Here is a 21,975-nt window from a genome sequence, read left to right as displayed (position 1 = left end):
ATGCTAAGATTTTTTTCAGAGAGATTGTTAGATTGCATAAATTACAAAGAAGTATTATTTCTGACAAAGGCAGTAAGTTTGTTGATTTTTTTGGAGGACTTAGTGGAAGAAGATGGATACTAAGTTGAATTTTAGTTCTATATTCCATCCATGAATATATGGACAAACAGAGGTTGTGAATAGAATCTTGGGTAATTTGTTGAGATGTTTAGTTGGAGATAATTTGAGTAATTGGGATATGGTATTGGCAAGAGATGAGTTTGCATATAATAATTCTATGAATAGGAGTTATCGAAAAACATCTTTTGATATTGTTACTAGAATAGAGCCTAGAAGTGTATCAAATTTGAAGGATGTATTTGTTGATTTTATGAAGTATTTGCATCAGAAAGTAAAGTTGAAGTTGAAATAGAGTAATCAGAAGTATAAGGAGAATGATGATAAGTCTAGAAGATTTCATGAGGTGATGGTTCATATGAAGAAAGGAAGATTTCATGTTGGAACATAAAATAAGCTAAGAATGAAGAATTTTGGTCCTTGTAGAGTTTTGAGGAATTTTGACAATGGTAATGTTGATGAAGTTGAGTTGCTTGATCACATGGATATATCTCCTATATTCAATGTTGTTGATTTTCATAGGCACCATGAGTTGGATGATGAAGTTATCGTACCAAATGATTATCCTAAGCATATTGAAGAGGTTGAATAGATATTAGATTAGAGAATTGGAAAAAGAATAAGAGGAAAAGATTACTATGAACAATTGGTGAAGTGGAAGAGTAGACCACTGGAAGATGCTACATGGATTTCTCAATCTAAGTTAGGTTCATCTCCAATTATGACATCTAAATGATTCAAGAGAATCATTTTCTTTCAACCCCAATTGTCTAATACAAGACCATCCTAGGTTGCCTTGATGTCCTGCTCATCTTTGTTCATTCTCCTATTAATGTTGAGTTCCAATGGTTTCCAAGTTATAGTCATTGTCAAGTTCTTGTGTGTGTCAAGCTGTCTAGTGATGGTTGAGCATCCATGTGTGGGTTGATTTTTCTAGTGTTGGCCAAGAATTCTTGTATGCATCGAGTGAACTTGATGTTGTTGATGCTTAATTCCTTCTTTGACCAATTTTGTCTGTGACTAGTTCCTAGTATGAGACAACTTTTGTATTTAATTTGGATCATAGATTTAATGTAAGGATATTGTCTTAGGATGTGTGTAAACCATTTTAAGGTTGATGCTCTATTATGTAATGATTTTGTAAGCCATTTTGGCAAGCATAAATAGGGGGTTTTAGGTTTAGGTTAGGTATTACTTAGAGATATTTAGAGGAAGAGTGTGAAGTAGAAGAGTTGGAAGTTTGAATTAAGGACCTGTGAAAATTCTAAGTCTGGGATTTCATAAATCTTGTTGGTTGTAATCCAGAAGGCCTTACAGCTGGGCATGTATGTTGATAATTGAATGAATCAATAAATCATTTTGGTGTTTCTTCTCTCCTTGGTGTTTTTCTCTATATTGTTTGTTTCTATTGTATTTACTCAACAAGGTGGTTGGATAGTTAGGTGTGCCTCTAGCCCCAACTTTTATCCCTCCTTGTGTCACTCTCAAACCTTTTGCTTTAGCCCTTAACATAGTTTTGTCTCCTCTATATATTTGAGCTAACTTGTCTCACATTTTCTTTACATTAGTGTAGTCCTTTACATCATTAAATTCAGCATAACTTAGGGAAGATGTCAAATATATCATCATTTGATTGTGCTCATGCTTCTGCTTTATTTTCTCAACTGTCATGGGTCTAGGAACTTCAATATATTCATTTTCCAAGTAGTACAATGCAGAATCTCCAACTTCAGATAGATGTAATCTCATCAACCTTTTTCATGTTGGGAAGTTCTCTTTATTCAACTTAGGTACCTCTCTCCTGTACATCTTGATCTTTAGCTTAAGTCCCTTCAAAATTACCTTATGAGCACCAAAACACTAATACTAATTGTTGGAATGATTAGAATAACTAAGAGAGGGGGTGAATCAATTATTCTTGGGTCTAGATGTACCACTTCAACTTTTATTAACTTCAAACAACTTACTCAAACTCATAAAACCACTCAGCTAAAATAGCAACTCATCAACAACTTAACTTATTCATTCATTAATTAGCTCTTTGTTTAGTATATGCCAACTAATAGTAATAAAAAATAGTAAATAGCATGCATCACACATATATGACACCAAGATTTAATGTGGAAACCCAATTTGGGAAAAAAATACCTAGTAACATGCTACCACTTTTCACTCTTCTGTGTTGAGCTCAGTTAAGAGCCAACCCTATTAAAGATTACAAAACATACTATTAGGTGTGACCTTGGTAAAGGATTTGATCACCTTGTTAGGAATAGCCTAGTTGGAGGTCTTTAGATCATTCCGTTAGAATTTCACCTTGGTTAAAGGATTTACAAAATGATTGTTAGGTCAACCTTGATTAAAGGATTTACAAAATGATTGTTAGGTTAGCCTTGATTAAAGGATTTTATTGCCACAATGGTTGGAAAGTAATATCTAGGTTTCATTTGTTAAGATACAACTCACTTTGCAAATTCATATCTCTATTCAGCTCAATTATTGGTTCATTGATTGGATTTCATTATAATCCACATCTTTGATCTATTTAACAACCCTTCAAGTAATCACACTTCACTAATCTTCTCACTTTTCCTCTACTACTATGTTCTTCATAGGTTCTCCACAAAATCTCCAATCAATAATTAACCAACCTTAGAAAAATTCCCTTGTACCTCCTTAAATAGGTACCTTTGATATTTTTCTTTTAAACATCACCATATATCTTAGGGTTTGATCAAATTCATTGAACCTATCCATCGTTTCTACTCCTTTCTTGACACTTTTAGAAACTTCTTTTTGAATCCTTGTCTTTGATCACATAACAAACTCAATTCATGCATTAAATACACTAGCTCATCAATCCTTATAATCCATGTATTTTGATCAATCCAAAAATTTAGTTGTCAACCTCAAACTTGTTTATTTCACAAACTGTTATTTTTCTAACACTTAGTCATCATTGTGTTCTTCTTCTCGATCAATATTGGGTAGCTCAATCTCTACTATTTGGTCTTTCTCAACTTTCATTGGCTTGTTCAGTCACTACTAAATTTTCCTTCTTCATATTTCTCAATCATAACTATCACTCGATTGATATTGTTTGCTCGACTATCTCTCAAGTTCTTTAATCTTCTACTTCATTAACCATAATTTACTTGGTCATGCTTATGTTTCACTCAGCTCTTCTATACTTCATACAATGATCAAATAACACATTAACTTGTCAAAGACTAATTGATCAAGTGCCCATTGTAATTCTAGCATACTTTCTCATCTTAACTCAACAACTTCACTAGTTCATCTAGTTTTCTCTCTTTTCAAATCCTCTTCATCAATCAATTGATATGACACAATACACTGTTAGCAAATGTCCTATCAGTAAGGTTTGACATTAATGACAACATAAAAATTATTCCAATTGTATTTTCAATATATTTATGCTACTAACTATTACAAAATCAATTTTTTTTGCATGATTCATTGGTTTTCAACATTGCTTGACCAATACTAGTTAGTGTTAAACCATGCTCATTTGGACATTAATTTTTTGCTCTTCAATTTTCAATAACTTTTCTTCAATCAAATCGTCTTTAATCAAGCATTTTTCATGTTGTTTCATGCACCCCTCTTCAACCATTTGAAGAGTACAAATGAGAAACTTATACATCCTTCATGCCAATTACATTTAAAATGGATTTTTCATTTTTTCCTTGTGCATTGCTTGTTTCTTTCATTGTCATTTTTAGGTTTCTCACAACTTTCTATGCTTGGTGTTTCAAGTTCATGCAGTGGACCATCTTCATTTGGAGGATTATTTCCATCAAACATAAAAATCGTATTAGATGAGTCAATAGTAATATTTCCAGGATTGATCGCTTGATCTTTACTAAATGTGGTGTCCATTGTATCATAAAGTTCAACAATGAACATTTCAAGAAGTTTCTTTTAATCCTTTTCTGACTTGTCATATTCTAGTAACTTTCATGCCCAAATAGAATTTGTGTTCATAGTCTCTAATCCTTTTGTAGTCAAGTTGAATGTACTCCCAACAATCACAACATTGGTTTTTCATGTGGAGAACACCATGAGAAGAGAAATATTCATAATTAATTCTCCACTTTTCAATGGCATTTAGTGCCTTTCTCATTGCACCACTAATTGATTGTGTTTCTCTCTCAATTCTTTTAGCTTCAATAAGAACCAATGTGCTTGGAATGCTCCAACAAACTGTTCTTTTTGTTTAATTTTTTTGAGCAAGTACAGGATATTGACTTTCTTTAACATACTTCACTAGTTGGAATTTCCTTTTTAGTTATCACTTCTTCGATGACCACTTCTTCTATGTTCACTTGTGTACTAGGAAAAAACTCTGGGCAATAGTCATTATTTGAGAAAATGAATTTTCCATCCATATTGTCTTCTGAAACCATTGCAGTGAAATTCATGAAACCATATTGAGTGTTAGAGTAATAAGGTGTTTTCTTATTAGCCTTAAGTCACTTATTATCTTTGTTTTACTTAAGCTAAACTTTAAGCATATAATAATTATCATGCAACCTAGGTTAGTTACCTTTTAGGGTTTTGTTCTTCTTTTGTAAGGATTGATCTCTCTTTGTAATTTACACTTTGTGATTGAATAGAAATTTCTATTTCGCACATCAAGAATGTCTCCTCTATCATGCATCTCTGAATTTGAGCCTCTAGAGATTTGTCTCTCATTCTGTGACAAGTGTTTTGCATGAAAGTGATTCTTCAGAGCAATAGATTGAGCTTTCCTCAACTTCAACATGGTATTAGAGCATCATACTTGCATGCCCTTATTCTCTTCATGAGAGGTTCGGGCTTAGTTTTAAATATCTATATTTTCTTTAATGAATTTTGTATTTGATGTGGGGGAATTTTATTTTGGGTTGCTTTGAGCCCAAACAGATATCATTATTGAGCTCAAACTACCCAAAAACCCCCATTACCATATAACATGTCTAGTTTGGACGACATGTTTTTTTTTTTTTTTATCTATTTTTTTGGTAAAAAATAATGTGCACATGTTTTTTGGGGGGTGGGTGCATTAAACTTTGTCCTAATTTTTGGGGAGCACTTTTAATTAAAAGTGTTATCATTGGCACTTTTTTGATTTAATAACTAAGTTAAACTTGAGGAATTAGATGATATGTAACTTTGGCTATTAAAAGTAATTGTTGATACCTACCGTAAAAGAACTTAGTTTGTGAGAAACGGAACTATTAACCCCCATTAAAGTGTCATTATTTACTCCTAATGTAAACCCAAACAAGAAACACTTTTTTGTAAGGATTGATCTCTCTTTGTAATTTACACTTTGTGTCAAAAAAACTATATGAAAATGATGCACTTTCAAAAGGAAAAGCTTGACTAAAAATTACTATAAGATCCTCCACAAATAATACTTCTAGGTCTAGAAGTACAAGTAATATCACTATTTTTGTCTAGATTTCTAATTTATTAGCAAGAAAAGGATAGTGGTATGGTACTTCCAACAAAGAGAACTATAATGCATGTATTTTCTAACATGAATATGTTGTTAGAATAAATATTACAATATTATAATATGACAACATTAGTTAGTTGTGAGGGGGTTAGTAAGTTGTGATTAGTTACTCAGTTATGAGTAATCTTATAACTATTCATCATGTATAATAGAATGTCTCCTCAATAATTCTTTGTAGCAATTGTGCCCTCATGTTTTACATGCATTCACAATATGATATCAAAGAGGTTGAATACTCCTATACCTTGAAAGAAAGAAAGTGGTTCTTGTTATTGTTATGTTTTTTACTACCACCAATCCTAATACCAACCTGAGCAAAGAATTTAATACAAAAATAGATATTAGAAGCATACAATTATTGACATATTGGGGGCATCAATGTCTGATGAAGTCTGTAGGATACATTCTTTGTAAAAAATGAAGTACCAAAAAAAGCATTTATCACCTATAAGATGGACTTAAGGATTTAAGTAGACACTCTTGTGGAAAAGGGTCTGAGCAACAATCTAGACTCATTGAATGTACTCTAACAACAACCATTACCAATAGATTAATTATGGTAAGGTGATCGTCTGAACCTACTCAATTCTAAGGCCAATACATCGTGCTTTGTGCTGACACCATGAACCTAATTGAACTTATTATTTCTTTTCCCTTGGAATGAAAAAAGTAAAACCATAAAAACAAATAGTTCTTCAAAAATTTGAGAGAGATTTTGATTTCGCTACAAAAAATACCAATTTAAAATTGTAAGCATACAAAAAAAAATCATGGCCTTATCGACACAAATAAAAAGAACAATAAAATATACAACTACATGGGGCTTTATATGGTCTATCACCTAAATAGAATCTATTTGAAGAGTTTCACCAACTATGACTAGTATCTACAGAATCACACTTCTTATTATTCAAATTGCTCATAAAGATTTCATTTTTAATCTTATGTATTCAATAATTTTTGGGTCCTATTTTGTGCATGAAGAGAATGTGGTAATTATTTTTGAGTATCGTTAGAGCACCAAACTGCAAGGGAACTTGTTGGTTAAATGTTATCAAAGACTCAACAACCCTTCCCATCAAAAGGTAACCTACCTAGTCAGTATCCTCAAAGAATTATCTCCTTTCTGAACATAGATGGACCTCCCTAATTGTGGGTCCTATTTTCTGCATGAAGAGAATATGGACATTGTTCTTTCTTCAAGAGTTATGAGTATTGTTAGAGCACCAAGCTGCAAGAGAACCTATTGGTTAAATGTTATTAGATATTCAACAACTCTTCCTACCAAAAGGTAACCTTCCTAGTCAGTATACTCAAAGAATTATCTCTTTTCTAAACATAGATGGACCTCTCTAATTCTACTTATGTTGAGAGCTCATAGGTTTTTTTTAGAGATTTCAATACCAATTCAAAGTTCCAAAAGAACGAATTAAAAAACCACAAGCTTTTAGCAAAATACCCATCAAATCAAGTGCAAGGGAAAGTCATTTAATAAAAAGATGTTGTAGATGAGCACTTGTTTTTTCAAAACCAGGAGAGTTACTATTCTGTCCTATATTCATAGTCCACTGATTAATTCGAGTTAATTCGTAATTGCCAACAATGCTTCTCAAGAGAGAGTTTTAGATAATTACTTCCTTTCATGATATTAGTAGCTCAAGGCATACATAATCAAACTGAGTATGACTTGTATTCAAATGATCTATTCATACTATAGAGAAAAGAAATGTATTTATGTTGCCAGTATGATTAAGGAACCCATCTTCACAACCATAAGGGAATCTCTTAATTGAGTACACCAATGTTGGTTAAAACTATTTACTGCTATATATTATAATCTAGTTCATGAGATAAATGCTATGTTAATCCTCCGCTCAAGCTATACAAATGGTATACCTCTATTTTTTGTTGGGTTATAGACAATTATTTCCCTAGTACAATGATAAGTTGTATTCTAGCAAATTGTCATTTTATATAACTAGTTGGTTTTACTATTTATGCTCCTAAAATTATTGTTGGTGGGTGTGGGGTTTTAAACAAATGAGGCAATAGCAATACTAGGTCAAATTTAGTTTGAGATAAAAGCAATTAAAATATGCTCCAACACATTCAACCACCCACATTATTCTTCTACCTCTACACTTTTCGTTGTCAAAAGTATGAGTTGAGTAGTTTGGGATTTAAAATAATCTCGAAGGGAAATAGGAGGGAAATAGGAAGGATGTAGCAAAGAAAAATGTGCAGAGAAGTTAAGCCCAAACTATTGAAAGAAAAAAAAATGATCACCTCCACAAAATTAAGGTATGTAACATCACTACATTTAAATATGACTTATGACTACCAATTAGATTGATTGTATGCACTATCAAAATGAGAGTTTCCAAATTGTATAAAGTGGTCTTTGGGATACCATTAATAATTAAGAGCAAAGAGAAAGGTTAATACAAATTTTGTTACCCAACCGGCATTAAAAGCTTGTAGTTGAGGCTAGGAGAAGATAGAATTTTAATCCACACATTAAAATGACTTTGCCATGTCTATTTAAGAATTGAGATTTTATTTTGGTTCCAATCATAGATATCAAGAAGGATATAGCAACAAGTTTATAACAATAGCAATTTCAAAAGGTTTTCAAGAGAAAAGTACAATGTAGATTTTTAAAAAATTGAGTTGTTGGCTTCAAGGAAAAACATTAGAAATCTCACACACATTAAGAATGACTTTGCCATGTTTACTTAAGAATTGAGATTTTATTTTGGTTCCAATCAAAGATATCAAGAAGGATATAGCAACAAGTTTATAACAATAGCAATTTCAAAAGGTTTTCAAGAGAAAAGCACAATGTAGATTAAAAGAATTTGAGTTGTTGGCTTCAAGGAAAAACATTAGAAATCTCATCGGAAGGAAACAAACTTTAAACCAAGTTATAGAATATACAAAATTTATTTTTTAAGATAGTGAAAAAAATTGACCCAAAATGAGAATTACTCACTTCTGAATTCACACAATCTAGCTGAAATATTTCAATCTACAACATACGAATGATGAAATTTTAAGAGCAAACTTTTTAATTTATAAAAATTGATGTACATAAATTTTGGAGGGGAGAAGATTAGAGGGAAATATAAAAATGGAGGGAAGAAAATTTGTGGAGACACTGCCCTTTTTTCATTATGCAATTGTTGCTTAACTTCAAACTCTCCCTTTTTCAACAACTTATTATCAATAGTAAAGTGAGAGTTGCACCATCAAAATAGGAGGAAATTCTTGAGTTATCCTTTTGAGCTAAATAAAAAATTGCATGGGGACCACTTTTATGCTTTTTTTTTAGCACAAAACTAGGTTAAGCAATCGAATAGGGACATCAGAACCATTAGTCCCATGAAAGCAAAATTTCTACTTTTTTTTAGCACTTGTTTTAAATGAAATTTTCAAATAAATGTGTCACAAATCAAGTTTGGAAGAAAAAAAAATTCCTCGCTACTAAAAGTAACATGACTTCTCAAGATATTTTCCTTCCTCCCTCTTTGCTGTCTCCTTTTTTTTCAAATTATTTATTTACAATTTATTTTATTAAAATTTTGTTTTAATATTTTAATTTAATTATTTAATAATAAATAAATAGAAAAACTCAATAACCATAAACTTAATAGCCACATGAAGACTTGCCCAAAAGCGGAAGGGCATAGAATTAGATTGAGATTTTGAAACAGTGATCACTAATCTCTCCATACGAAATGGGCTAAGAAATAGAAAAATAAATTAAAAAGATGTTGAAACCACACCATCATTTCTCCATACGAAATGGGCTACGAAATAGAAAAATAAATAAAAAAGATGTTGAAACCACACCATTATTTCTCCATCCGAAATGGGCTAAGAAATAGAAAAATAAATAAAAAAGATGTTGAAACCACACCATTATTTCTCCGTACAAAATGGGCTAAGAATAGAAAAATCAATAATAATAAAATGTTTAAACCACACCATTATTTTAATAGGTTTATATGGATTTACAACCAAAAGTGCATTTCGCTCAAAAGATAGCTGCATCCTTTTAAAACTCAGTCTTCCACCCATGCTTAACAAGAGGCGCAAGTGCCAAAGTTCCTGCCGAATTTGATGATTTCAAGATATTAAATGTGTCGTAGTCTAGAGATCTATGAAGTTAAGTTTGTGAGATATGAAATGTTTGTTTAGAAGATTTATAATTTCTAAGAATATATTTATGATTGTTCAATTTGCATTATGCCGAAAAATAATAACCATAAAATAGGGTTGAATTAAAAATAAATATGAATATTATACTTTCAATTGCTTCCTTCAAAAATATGTATAAGTTTTGCTTAATTAAATGTTCTAAAGTGCAAAAGTAGTAAAAATAGCAACAAAATTGAAAATAACATGAAAATTATAGAAATATGAAGATTTTTTTAATTACTAAAATCACACTTATGCACATGAGTAGATTTTTTTGTACATGCAATTTAATATAATATTTTCAAATCTTTAGAATCTTAGAAGCTGTGAGAATTTGAGAATTTTGTTATAGTAGAGTTATTGCATGATGTGGACATAATAAAGTTTTTCAAACTTTGTATTTTTTTTAGTAATGTAAATATAAAATACATGCATGAGAATTTTTTGAAAACCAATTTAATAAATAAATAAAGCATAATTTCTATTTAAATTGACTAATTACTAATTTACCAATTACTTTGACATTTAATTGACCTTATAAAATAGCGTGGGCATTCAAACGGGTATCGAAGAAGGGATAAAAAACAAAAGTATTAAATTTACTTCCTAACTAATGCATAAAAATAAATAAACATAAATTGATTTAAAAATAATATTTATACTTTTAAAAAACTAAACACACTTATAAAAATATCAATATAATAAAAATTATATATGTTAAATAAATGTATAATCTAATAAAATTATATATAAAAATAAAAAATAAAAGAAAATCTATTAAAAGCATTCTTTTAGATATGTAAAAATAAAAATAAATAAATTTTAATTTAAACTATATATAAATTAAAATTAAAATAAATATGAAATTAAAGTATATAAAAAATAATTTTTAAAAATTAACAATTTAGAAGAGTTCAAATGTTATATTTGATTAAAATATCTATATTTGAATAACATTTTACAAATAACAAAAATAAACATCAATTAAAACTATTATCTTCTTTTAAAAAGTTTATCCACTCGTCACAAATGTGGAAAAGATAAGATCAAAATTAATGCATTAATTAATAGAAATAAAGTTGCAATTAATGCTTGCATTAATAGAGGTGTTCAAAAAATAGTTGTTTTTTTATTGAAGGAAAATGAATTTTTTCATTGCTTTTTTCATCATGATTTCAGTTTAATGGTATTTTGTTTTTCATTAAATAAGATGAAAATGTGAACTTTATAATAAATTTTGATCTCAGAATAATTCTGAAATCTTATTTGGACCAATTAATTGGTTTTAGAAATGGAAGAGATCCAATAGATTTCCTGCCAAAGGCAGTAACTAATAAAGAAAATTTTAATAGTAACGATTAATAATATTCAGAAAGGGTTAAAATTTACGTGGAACTCAAGTAAATTTGTGACATTGTGGCGGATGATTGGAACTAATGACCCCTTCTTGGGTTCCATAATATCCACTCTACTTGCAATGTAAATATACCATTTTCATTATACTTCAGAGCTTTACAGTTGAAAAAGGGTGTCTTAAATTTACACTTGACAATTCAAAAAGGTTTTGTCTTTAAATTACACAATTCAGAAAGGGTTAAATTACATTTTTTCATAATGAATCTCCGAATGTATCACGAGGTAGTTGTAATGGCCAAACTTGAAACTCTTGCCTTCTTAGAGTTTAATCAAAAACCTTCACTTCTTAAATTCACAATTAATTTTCTCCGATAGAAAATTAAATTGCCTACTACTCTCTTGCTCCATCTAATAGGATTTACTTAAGCACAGAAATTCCAGCATTGCATTGTGTACTTCCAAGCTTTACAGTTGAAACAGGGATCTTTTTTGTCTGCAATTTACTCTTACAAATTCAAAAAGTTAAATTACATTTTATTGGTATCTTGGTTTTTCAATGAAGGCAAACAATCTCAAAACTTGAAAATCTTCCAGTCTGTAACAATTTAATCAATAGCCATCGCTTCTTAAATCTGCAATTTATCTGATACAAAATTGAATTGCCTTCTAAATTTATAGCTCCATTCAATGTTGCTAGATATAACAATGCTTGCACTTAACAAACACGGAAATTGCAGCATTGCATTAACGGCTCTGTGGATTGGTCTACCGAAAGAAAACTTAAAGAGAATTTACACTTGACTCATCCCTAAAACTTAAAGAGAATTTACACTTGACTCATCCCTGCAAATATAACAAACAGCAATACTAGTTTCGCTTAAATCATCATAGAAATTTCTAATAGACACACTTGTAACTCGATCTCTTGTGAGTTTGTCTAAAGATTCATTACAGTGATTAATTTTGAGGCCCAAAACTGACTTAGAGTCGGCTCTCCAAAAATCTCTTCAATTGTGTCAGGTTTAAACTATTTTTTGTTCCTTTTTTTACCAGAGAAAGAAGTTTAAAATGAGATGGTTGGTGAGCTCCATTGTCAAGAGCGTATAAACTAGGTGTCTCACAGGAGAAAAATTGGAAGAAAATCCAATCACAAACAACAAAACCCCTCCTGCACTATTCCAGTCACAAATGCAGGCACTACACCATGTACACAACATCTATCTTATAAAAGCACTCTTTACCTTTTCCCACCTGAGCTTCTCCCTGCCCTCCATGTTTTCAGATTTTCTCTCTCAAATCTTATGCATCTAATGAAACATGGCATCCTCCAGAGCCATACAGTTGCTCTAACAAAATCAAGCATCCTTGGGTGAACATCAAAAGTGTGCCACAACTGCTTGCAACAACTTGTGGTAAATTCTACTAAGCATAGGTCAGCACAACAAAACCTTCACGTTATCCCAAGGCAGTCTTCTCAGAGAGGAATGGCTTGTACTCGGTAAATTTTCGGACCATTTTTGCTTCGAGTACCTTTTCCTCAGTTCGCTGCATTTTATTGCATGTGTAAACCATTTCCAGACCTTCGAAGTACAAAAATTTGACAGATTTATTAGTCTTGTCTAATATCATCATAAAAGTTTAACATCATCATATATGGGGGAAGCAGCCGACAGAATGGGTATTTATTTATTACTTAATATTATTTTAAAATTATAAGTTAACCGTTTTGTAAATTTCAAATGATTATTAAATTATAATACACAACCGTTCTGTCAGCTGCATAGCCAATTCGATATATGGATGTTCAATCTCTGTAATAAAAGGCAGCAAGCTAAGCTGAACTGTCTTAACATCATTAAATTGAGAGAAACTCCGAGAATTGTTCTTGACACACTTCCCAAGATGTCCCAATGGTTCACCCCTTGAGCATCACCTAGAAGCAGTTAGTGACGAGTCGATCATTTGTGCTGTGGGTTTGTGAATCAGCCTCATGAAATATGGATGGCTAACTAAAAATTAGGCAGTTGAAAACCAACAAGACATCGTTATCAACAGTAAATAAATGCCTCCAGGTTGTCAGAGGCATCCCATTTCAAGATAAAAGGAAGCACATGCTTTCTGAAGCCTTTGATATCAAGTATACCAAAAAAAATATGAAGTTGGCTTTTCTAGACCTGGCACAACTGTTGCATTCTCTAGCAATAACTTGATCCATTAACAGAAGGGAAATAATATTGGCCAAACATAACACATTATCCAGTTATGGAATATCTCTCACTAAAGAGCAATGTTAATTTCATCTTCTAGGTTACCCATTTCATAACATGGTGGGAGACTTCTAGCATTTCTGATGACATTCTTAGCATGCACCCTTTGGTAATTTATCCAAAGTGTTCTTATAATGCAAAGTCGGAAATTAACTTACAGTGTGCTTGGGTCAGAAAAGCAAACCTGTAAATTTACTTCAAATGTGCTCAGGTGAAAAAAGCCAGCTTCTCATATTTTAAACATAATTATATCAGGGGCTTCAGAAACATCACCAATTGTAAACACATCTCAAACATCTTAGAAAGAGTACATGTTATCCATTAAGTATTTTATGTCAGGTTCAAAAAAACATATCAATTCAGATCTTACTGTTGAGAGGGCCTTCATATTAATTTATGTTTCTTCTAGAATTGACAAATTAAATACCTTTGGAAAGAGAACAGATGATCCAAAGACGAATTGCAATTAACATGGGTTAAATATGATATACTAAAAACAGTTTGCTCTGAACCAGAAAGGCGACAACCTTACCAGCTAAACAACAACAATATATGGAAAGAGAACAGATAATCCAAAGAACAAGTTGCAATTAACAAGGGTAAAATATGATATCCTCAAAAACAGTTTCCTCTAAACCCAACACGATACAACTTTAGAGCTAAACAACAATATAACATCCTCGAGCAATAATTTCCCCATTCTGGCAGAACACAATCCGGCAGCTAAACAAGAACAAAATATGATCCTCTGATCCTCAAATTAATTTCTCTAAATCTGGGAGAACAGAACCTTGCACCTATCAAGAACAACCTAGCATCCTTCTGCAATTATATCTCTTTAACCATAAGAAAGGAAGAACTAAATTTAATGTATAACCATCCGTACAAAAAAAAAATGAGAAACAGAAACATCGACACCAGTTTAACATTCAATACTCTTCTACCCCCCCTTAAACAAATTTGGGATAGATGTTCATTAACTATTTAAAATCAAAATCCTAAGTTAGCCTTTGTGCTGCCTCCTTGGCCAAAAGCTTTTCCTTGGCCTTTGATTTCGCCTGAGACTTCGAGCCCATAATGCCACCTCCCCATTGTCGCCGGTACTCATCAAACTTATCATTGAAGTTAGCCTGCCAAAAAGAATAAATCCAATTATATACCATTCAATTTCTATTTTTTTCAACTGCGAGCAGTAATTGATAAACAGTATGCAACAAAGTAAGCACGCCCTGTCAATTGGATGCACACCTTTATTGCCTCAACAATCCTGCTAAACTCCATCTTGTCTTCATTCTTCACAGACGTCAAGCATAGAGCAGTGGCATTTTTCTTGTGCACAATCTGCAAAGAATAAGAATACATTTTTTATGCATGGAAAAAATATTCTCAAATAAAAACATCAATCAGAAGCCATAACTTTGAAAGATAATTTTCAAAGAGACTGTTAAAGATACATACAGTTCCAAGTCGTGCCTTCCCCTTAACAATGCAGTAAGGAATGTTCATTTTCCTACAAAGTGCAGGAAGCCACACTACAAGCTCTATGGGATCAACATCGTGTGCAATTACAACCAATTGAGCTTTACTCTGAAAGAAACCAAATAATTGTTTCATGACCATGAGCATTGAAATTAACTAAATTACTTAATAGTAAGCCACTACACTTCATTTCCAAAAATTAAAAATTTATCTTGTGGAGATCAAAACTTAAGTCCAGAATGATTATAGCACGGGAACCAGTAATACCTGTTCAATAAGGTAAGTTACGTGATTGATACCATATTTAACAACAATGGGCTTCTTGACTTCAATTGGCTTTCCTTCTGCCTCTGACTGTGCCTTCTTCAAAAGTCTTTCCTTTTTTGCAGATTTGTCTTCTGGTCTGTATTTCAGAAGCATCTTAAACAGGTTTGATGCTACATTTCAAACACAAGAATGTAATATCAATACCACATAAGTATACAATACAAAACTCGGAACAAAAATGAATATATAATTATAATATAATCAATGACACGTATGGCAATATTGCAGCATACAGAACAAACACTGCCTAAAAACTTTTTGTTATGCGTTTAGTATTGGTTATTTTAAGTGTCCTTAAAACTTTAAATTGAGTGGATTAGACTTGGAAAGTGAATTGTAAAGTTATTGCCACCAAGCTCTCCTGCTAAAATGTCCCACCGATTCTAAGATTTTTAAAACGGGATTGGTAATCATTTTCAAAGATTGCAGATGTGGGAAGAAATATAGGCTGTAAAACTGATGGAAAACCCTAAGTGCTATTGAAGATTCATATTCTGTAACAATCAGGGTTTTTCTTTCAAATTATTGTAGGTGATTCTCAAGGGTTCGAGGACTGGACTTCTGGGTTTAAATACAAAAGTGAGATCAAAGCCAACAATTGACATTTGATATTCAATGTTGATCGTCACATCCTACGTGTTAATGACAATTGATGTATTAACATATAAGCGAAATTCATAGTAACATTATACCGTCTGAATGTTAAATTAACATTGTTGTAGAATGGATTTCAAAAACTGCAGATGCGGGGAGATAAATTGGGCGTAATTTTTTTTAAATACATCATTGGTTTCAATTTTAGATCCTAGAACAATCAGGATTTTTCTTCTAGATACTACTCAGTATTTCTGAAAGGTTAGGAGACTGGATTTCAGTGAGAAATACAGCACTGATACCACAGCCAACAATTGACATTTGATTTTTCAATGTTAATTGCCACATCGTATATGTTAACAACAATTAATATATTAACATGGTTTACATCAAAATCATAGTCGAGTTATAAAGCTTAAAAATTGGATCAGTCCAATTATCACCACTACAAAAAGAAATGCATCGTTAAATCTCATACAGAATTTGTACTGAAATTCATTATGAAATTGCATATAGCAAAGCATTTGTTTAACTAAAAACGGAAAGGTAAATGGCACTGCTTCTACTATCCTAACTAATCAAAATCATGTGCCCTATACACCTGCGGCACAAAACAACGATGAAATTCGAAGTCGCAGTCCGATATTTGAGAAAGAAAAAACAAGAAGATTTGGCGACAGGGAGCTACTATTTTACAAGACCCGTGAAGAAAAATAGGTAAGGGAGCGGAAAATGTACCGAGATTCTTGTCGAGAGTCTTGGTGAACTGGTTAAGAGCGGGGGGAACCTTGAGGCGCTGCTTGAGAATGCGTCGCTGCCGTTGGATGCGGATGATCTTGGGCCATTTGACGAAGCGGTGCAGATCCTTCTTGGGCGGCAGCGCTCCTCCGATTCCAAACTGCTTGGGGCGCTTTTCAAACAAAGGATTGACCACTTTGGCCAGCTTCTTCTTCGCAGGCGCCGCTGGCTTCACCCCTCTCTTTGGTGCCTGCATTCATCCTCGCACCTCTTCAACCCCAATCTTCAATGTTTAAAACATAAAATTGGCAAAAAAAAAGGAAATACATTCATCTTCTTACCATTATTCGTTGAACTGTCGCTCCTCCTCGTTGTCTGCCTCTCTGGGCAAAATTGGTATGATGGCTGCGACTTCGAATTTCATCGTTGTTTTGTATTGATAAACCCTAATTCGACAAACCCCTAACCCTCCTTGGGTAACTTTGAGGTAACTCTCAACTCTAGGTTACAGATCTACCTCTCTCCTCTCCCCTCCTAATCGGGATTTAAAGTTTTCAAATAGAGTAGTTATGTCATATATAATAACAATAAAAATATTTTTACTTATACAATAAAAGATTTAATAAATAATTGAATTTTATTTTTATATAAGACATTATTACATATAAATATTAAAAATTTAAAATAAATTTTTACATTCTAATAGATTTAAATTTTAAATATTATTTTAAAATGTATACTTAAAAGATTTTATTTTCAATCGTAGTACGATGTGACGGCTTCCCAATGGATGTTAGGGTTTCTCATATTCTTATGGGTGTTCTCGAGATAGGCAGGTGATGGGGGCAGTTTTCTTCAGGTGAAGGGTCCTACTTGTTCTATTGATGGATGAAATTTGTCATTACAAGTTGTTGTGTTGGATGAAAGGTATGAGCCTTTGAAATGGAGAATGAAGTGGCTAGGGTTTGGGTGATTTGAGATTGGGGCTCGTCCCTCATGACGCATGGAAAAGTCAAGGGTCATGCAAATGATCTGTAGGTGTAGAAGAACAATGTATCAAAGCTTGGAATGGGGTTTTGGGGGCAACCACGTGCAAAGATGGGTTCTCCTGAGCATGGTGAAATGTTGCAGCAACATGGTGTAACAGGAGTTCCTCATGGGCACCCCATGAGAAGGGTTCAAACGAGACAAATCCCCTTTATTCTAATCCAAAATATCATAGTGTCGGCAGCCAAAACCTGCTTAGTGATGTTAGAAGTTGAGTTGTAAATCACACCTTGGTTATTTTTGTAGATTTAGGTTTGATTAGGCATTTTAGGGGCTTTTGACCAAGTTTGCTTGATCTTCATAGATGGATTTCAAATTTTTGGGATTGATTCTTGATGGTTATGTGCAGGTTTACCTTGCAGCAAAAATGTTTTTATTATTGTGTTTGAAAAGGAACATGATAGGAAAAAGGTTTGGTGTGACCACTAATGGTGATTAGAGAACAAATACACTATGATATAGAAGCCATGACACCTAGATTCCAACCCAAATAGTTTTTTATAAAACTCCACTATGGGCAAGGCTCCCTAATCTACCTTTACGTCTATGGTTTGATTCTTGCCTTGAAGAAGTGGGTTATGTTATAAGGAATTGTTTATTGTAAATAAAGGCCTCTTTTAAATTGCTCCACTCTATTTTTTCTCAAATCTTGATGGAGATGGGCATTTATAAAGCGCTTCCTGATGATTTTGATCAAAACTTCTAAAGGAAACAAGACTCCACCCTTAGATTATGAAGGCATTTCATTCAAATGTAGATTGTGTTTCCAGACTAGCCATATGGTTCGGGAGTATGGCAGGAAGAGTGCACAAGCCAACTTTGTGGTGGAAGGAACCTAGTACCACACAATTTAGAAGAAGATGGAGTAACAAAATATCTTTGTTAAAGTTGTGTCTAGGGATCCAAAATAGCCATTTCCTAAGGAGAAAGCAGAGAAACCCACATCAAGCATTGACAGAATGGTCAAAGTGGCTTGTGATGAGGGGTTCCAGAGTAATGGGGTTGTCACTCCAGCTTAGAAAGAAAAAAATAGTCTAGTGGGGACTTGAATGGATGGTCAGGGGATATATAGAGGTTGATCCTAGCAAGATGTGAATTATGTAGAGAAGGCCTAGGATTATATTGATTGTAATTTGGAATAGCAAGATGAGGCTACCGGAATAGAAGATGGGTGGTGTATTTTGAATGTGGTTTTTTTTTTAATATGACTCTTCACTCTCATAGATAGGAAGGTGAAAATTATAATTATGTTAATGGACTTTATTGTCTTTCCCAATATGTAGTAATGCAGTGTTGAATGATAAAGTTAAGTGGAAAGTGGGGTGTAGGTGGGCCTATGTTATGGCTTTTAGTTGAATATAATTGGGTGGAGATTGATGAAGTTGAACCATATGTAAATCTTTTTATTATGATCAAAATAAAATCTATTACCAAGCAAAAAAAATTACACCTTAAAAGTATGTTTGAAGTGTTGATTTTTGTTTAATTTCAAGAAAGTCAAAAAAATGTTTTATATAGAAACATGTGTATTAAAGCATGGGACATCTTTTGGGAATAATTACCATAATCATTTTTATCACACTATATTTATTGCATATTTTATCCCTAATGTTTTATAGTGCCTATTTTTAGAGAACTTTTAGTATGTTATCTTTGACTACCTTCAACCTTTTAGCTTGTGTGCATTATGTTTGAAGCTAGAACTTTTTAATTTAAAAACTATAAAGAATTTAAATTATGACTATTAGGAAATATTTAGATTATGTGGATTATAGTTATCAAGATTAGGAGATTGTTATTCCCATGACATGTATCATCATTGATTCCATATGTTAATTGTTCTCATGTTGTAATTTTCAAAGTAATGCAAATGAGGTGTAAAGCACCTTTGAGTCTACATACGTCATGAAATATATAAAGGAATATAAAGTATGAATCATGCACATAAATGTGCTTAATACCAGGGCATACATAAGCAAGGTACTCATGCTAAAGACACATGAATCGCCAGTCATAATAAAGGTATTCATGGAGTAGACAGTTGTATGCTAAAAACACATCAACCATGAGGCATACATTAGGAGAATTTGGGGTTTAATGTCACCATCTACAAGTTGAGAAACATGAAGAGTTGAAGAGTCATGGCACCTCTTGGAGAAGATCTTATAATTTTTATTTTACGTATTGTTAGCACTAGTTACAATCATTTTGATGGCTTAGTAAAACTATTGATGCTAATGGTTGTAATGATAAGGGTGAGGTTATTGAGTTTAAGACTTATAACACTTTAATGTTTGAGAAAACATGGAAGGTGCACAATCTCTCATTTACTACACAAATCACCAATATTCGCACATGAGACATGTTTCCTATGAAAGTCCACATAGCCTATAAGTTTGTCTAATGTATCCTCAAGTGCTCAAAAAATCATCAAAATCTATGACACATTGCCTAGTACATGAATACCTTTCTCATGATTGATGATTGGTGTATGTTCAACATGAGTACTCATCTCATGTATGTCTTGGTCTTAAATGTATTTATGTGAATAATTCATGCCTTCCAAGTGTTCCTCTATATATTTCAATCTTATAACTAATGTGTTTTCCACATGTCTACTCCATAAACACATTTCTTGTGATTGATTATTGAATTATTTTCAACATGACTATCTTTCTCTTAATTGATATTTACTTAAATTTGTCATAACTAGGGATATAAAAAATATCAAAATGGACACAAATATTATCAAATTGGTAATATTGATTATGCAGGTCTACATCGTCAAAATATCCCTAAAGTTGCCACAATGAAATAGAACAATTTACACCAAAATAAATTGACTTATAAATTTCATTTCACTTATCATCAAAATATCCCTAAACTTGCCTAGTCCACGAATATCTTTCTCATGATTTCCTAAGGAGACTCGTCCTCACCTTCTTCTTTAGTCGCTCCTCCCTTTTAAAAAAAATCTGACTCTAGATTATCCTCCTCCTCCTCACCCATTTGCTACAGTTAGGGATCATAAGAAACCTTGTATGAAATTGTTCAAAAAGCAACAAAATGATCCCTTGGTGAAGAATTGACTTGTTGGGGTTCTTCCAATGCTCAACAATCTTGGCATCAAGGGATGAAAGTAGAAAATATGGAAAAGAAACAAATGTATTATGCCTAAAATGATTGATAAAAACAAATGATATCCATGGACTCTAGCATATCTACTATCAATAGTGATATACTCCATTATAGCTTGTAAAACCTTAGTCCATGATAGCTTAATGTGATTTTGGATCATAATAGGTACTGTTACCATTGACCAATGCTTCCTTCTCATCCTCTATTTTGGGAAATTTTTGCAAGACATAATTAGATATATTCCTCTCATTAAAAAACTTCATACTCTTCAGAGACAAACCCACAACAAAGAAGATAACCTTTTCATCAATAACAAAATCCTTACCAAATAGGGAAACAAAGTCATTAATCTTAGACAAAATTTTGGATATTTTTTATGGCATGTCCATGCAACCTCTCGAGGTAAGGGGTAATCCCCCCTTTCTTTAGATTCTTCCAAACATCTTCATCCCACTTCCAATCCTCATATATGGTTGCCTCATGTTTTTTGAGTCTCCTCCCATTTTTAGAATTGCAAAGTATATTTTATTGGAGTATAATGAAAATGCTAATGATGGAAAGGAAACCCAAGAATATAAGCCCCAGAAATGTGCAAAAAGCATGTGAGATGTACTTATCAATTATGAGGCTCTACCTTGTAGGATGATCTCCACTTTTCTCTGAGTCTAATATCTCTCTATCTATCATTTCCATAATTAATCTCAACATCTCCAACTCTGAAATGTGTTCAATCGTTATGAATGAGGGCCTTTATATCATTATTAAAATTCACTTCACCCTCCAATTTAGTTTTATTATCTAAATGGACCCCAAGGTTAGTGAGCCCAATGTGTGTGATATTTGTGCCTACAAATGCAACACAACACTTCAATGAGACATTAGCTTGTTATTTCATCATAATTAATCAACAATTCAAATTGTAAATAACAAAAGTGTCATGTTGGTCTCTATCTAGAAAGAGTATGATTAAGATCATTCAATTTCTCTCAGATTGTAGATCCTAACCAATGACAATTTAGTCATAGAATGAGAAATTTAATTCTTTTATTATTTAATTAATAAAACTAAGATGAGTAAAGTAAACTATCATGATCAATTTCTATTGTGCAATTGAAAGATTAAGCTAAGTAAAAGTGCACATTAAGCTAAATGAGTTATGCAAGGAGCATATTGGGTACTTTGGCA

General features: G+C 32.4%; 1 protein-coding gene across 1 annotated transcript; it reads right to left on the bottom strand.

Moving 5' to 3' along the window:
* Positions 1-14,035: 14,035 nt before the first annotated feature.
* On the bottom strand, positions 14,036-17,017 carry LOC149548121 (large ribosomal subunit protein eL8y-like). Its single transcript, XM_089792146.1, has 6 exons — positions 16,947-17,017; positions 16,606-16,875; positions 15,214-15,383; positions 14,926-15,054; positions 14,716-14,808; positions 14,036-14,597 (listed from the first exon to the last, which is right to left on the bottom strand). The coding sequence occupies exons 2-6, from the start codon at positions 16,859-16,861 to the stop codon at positions 14,466-14,468; spliced, it is 780 nt and encodes a 259-aa protein (XP_089648272.1). The 5' UTR covers positions 16,862-16,875; positions 16,947-17,017; the 3' UTR covers positions 14,036-14,465.
* Positions 17,018-21,975: the final 4,958 nt, after the last annotated feature.

This window comes from Cupressus sempervirens, chromosome 7, assembly GCF_028749045.1.
Source record: "Cupressus sempervirens isolate cs-2001-9-10 chromosome 7, ASM2874904v1, whole genome shotgun sequence".
NCBI classification, from domain to species: Eukaryota; Viridiplantae; Streptophyta; class Pinopsida; order Cupressales; family Cupressaceae; genus Cupressus; species Cupressus sempervirens.
The sequence above is the reverse complement of the archived record's forward strand: the minus strand, read 5'-3'. Positions and strand labels throughout refer to the sequence as shown.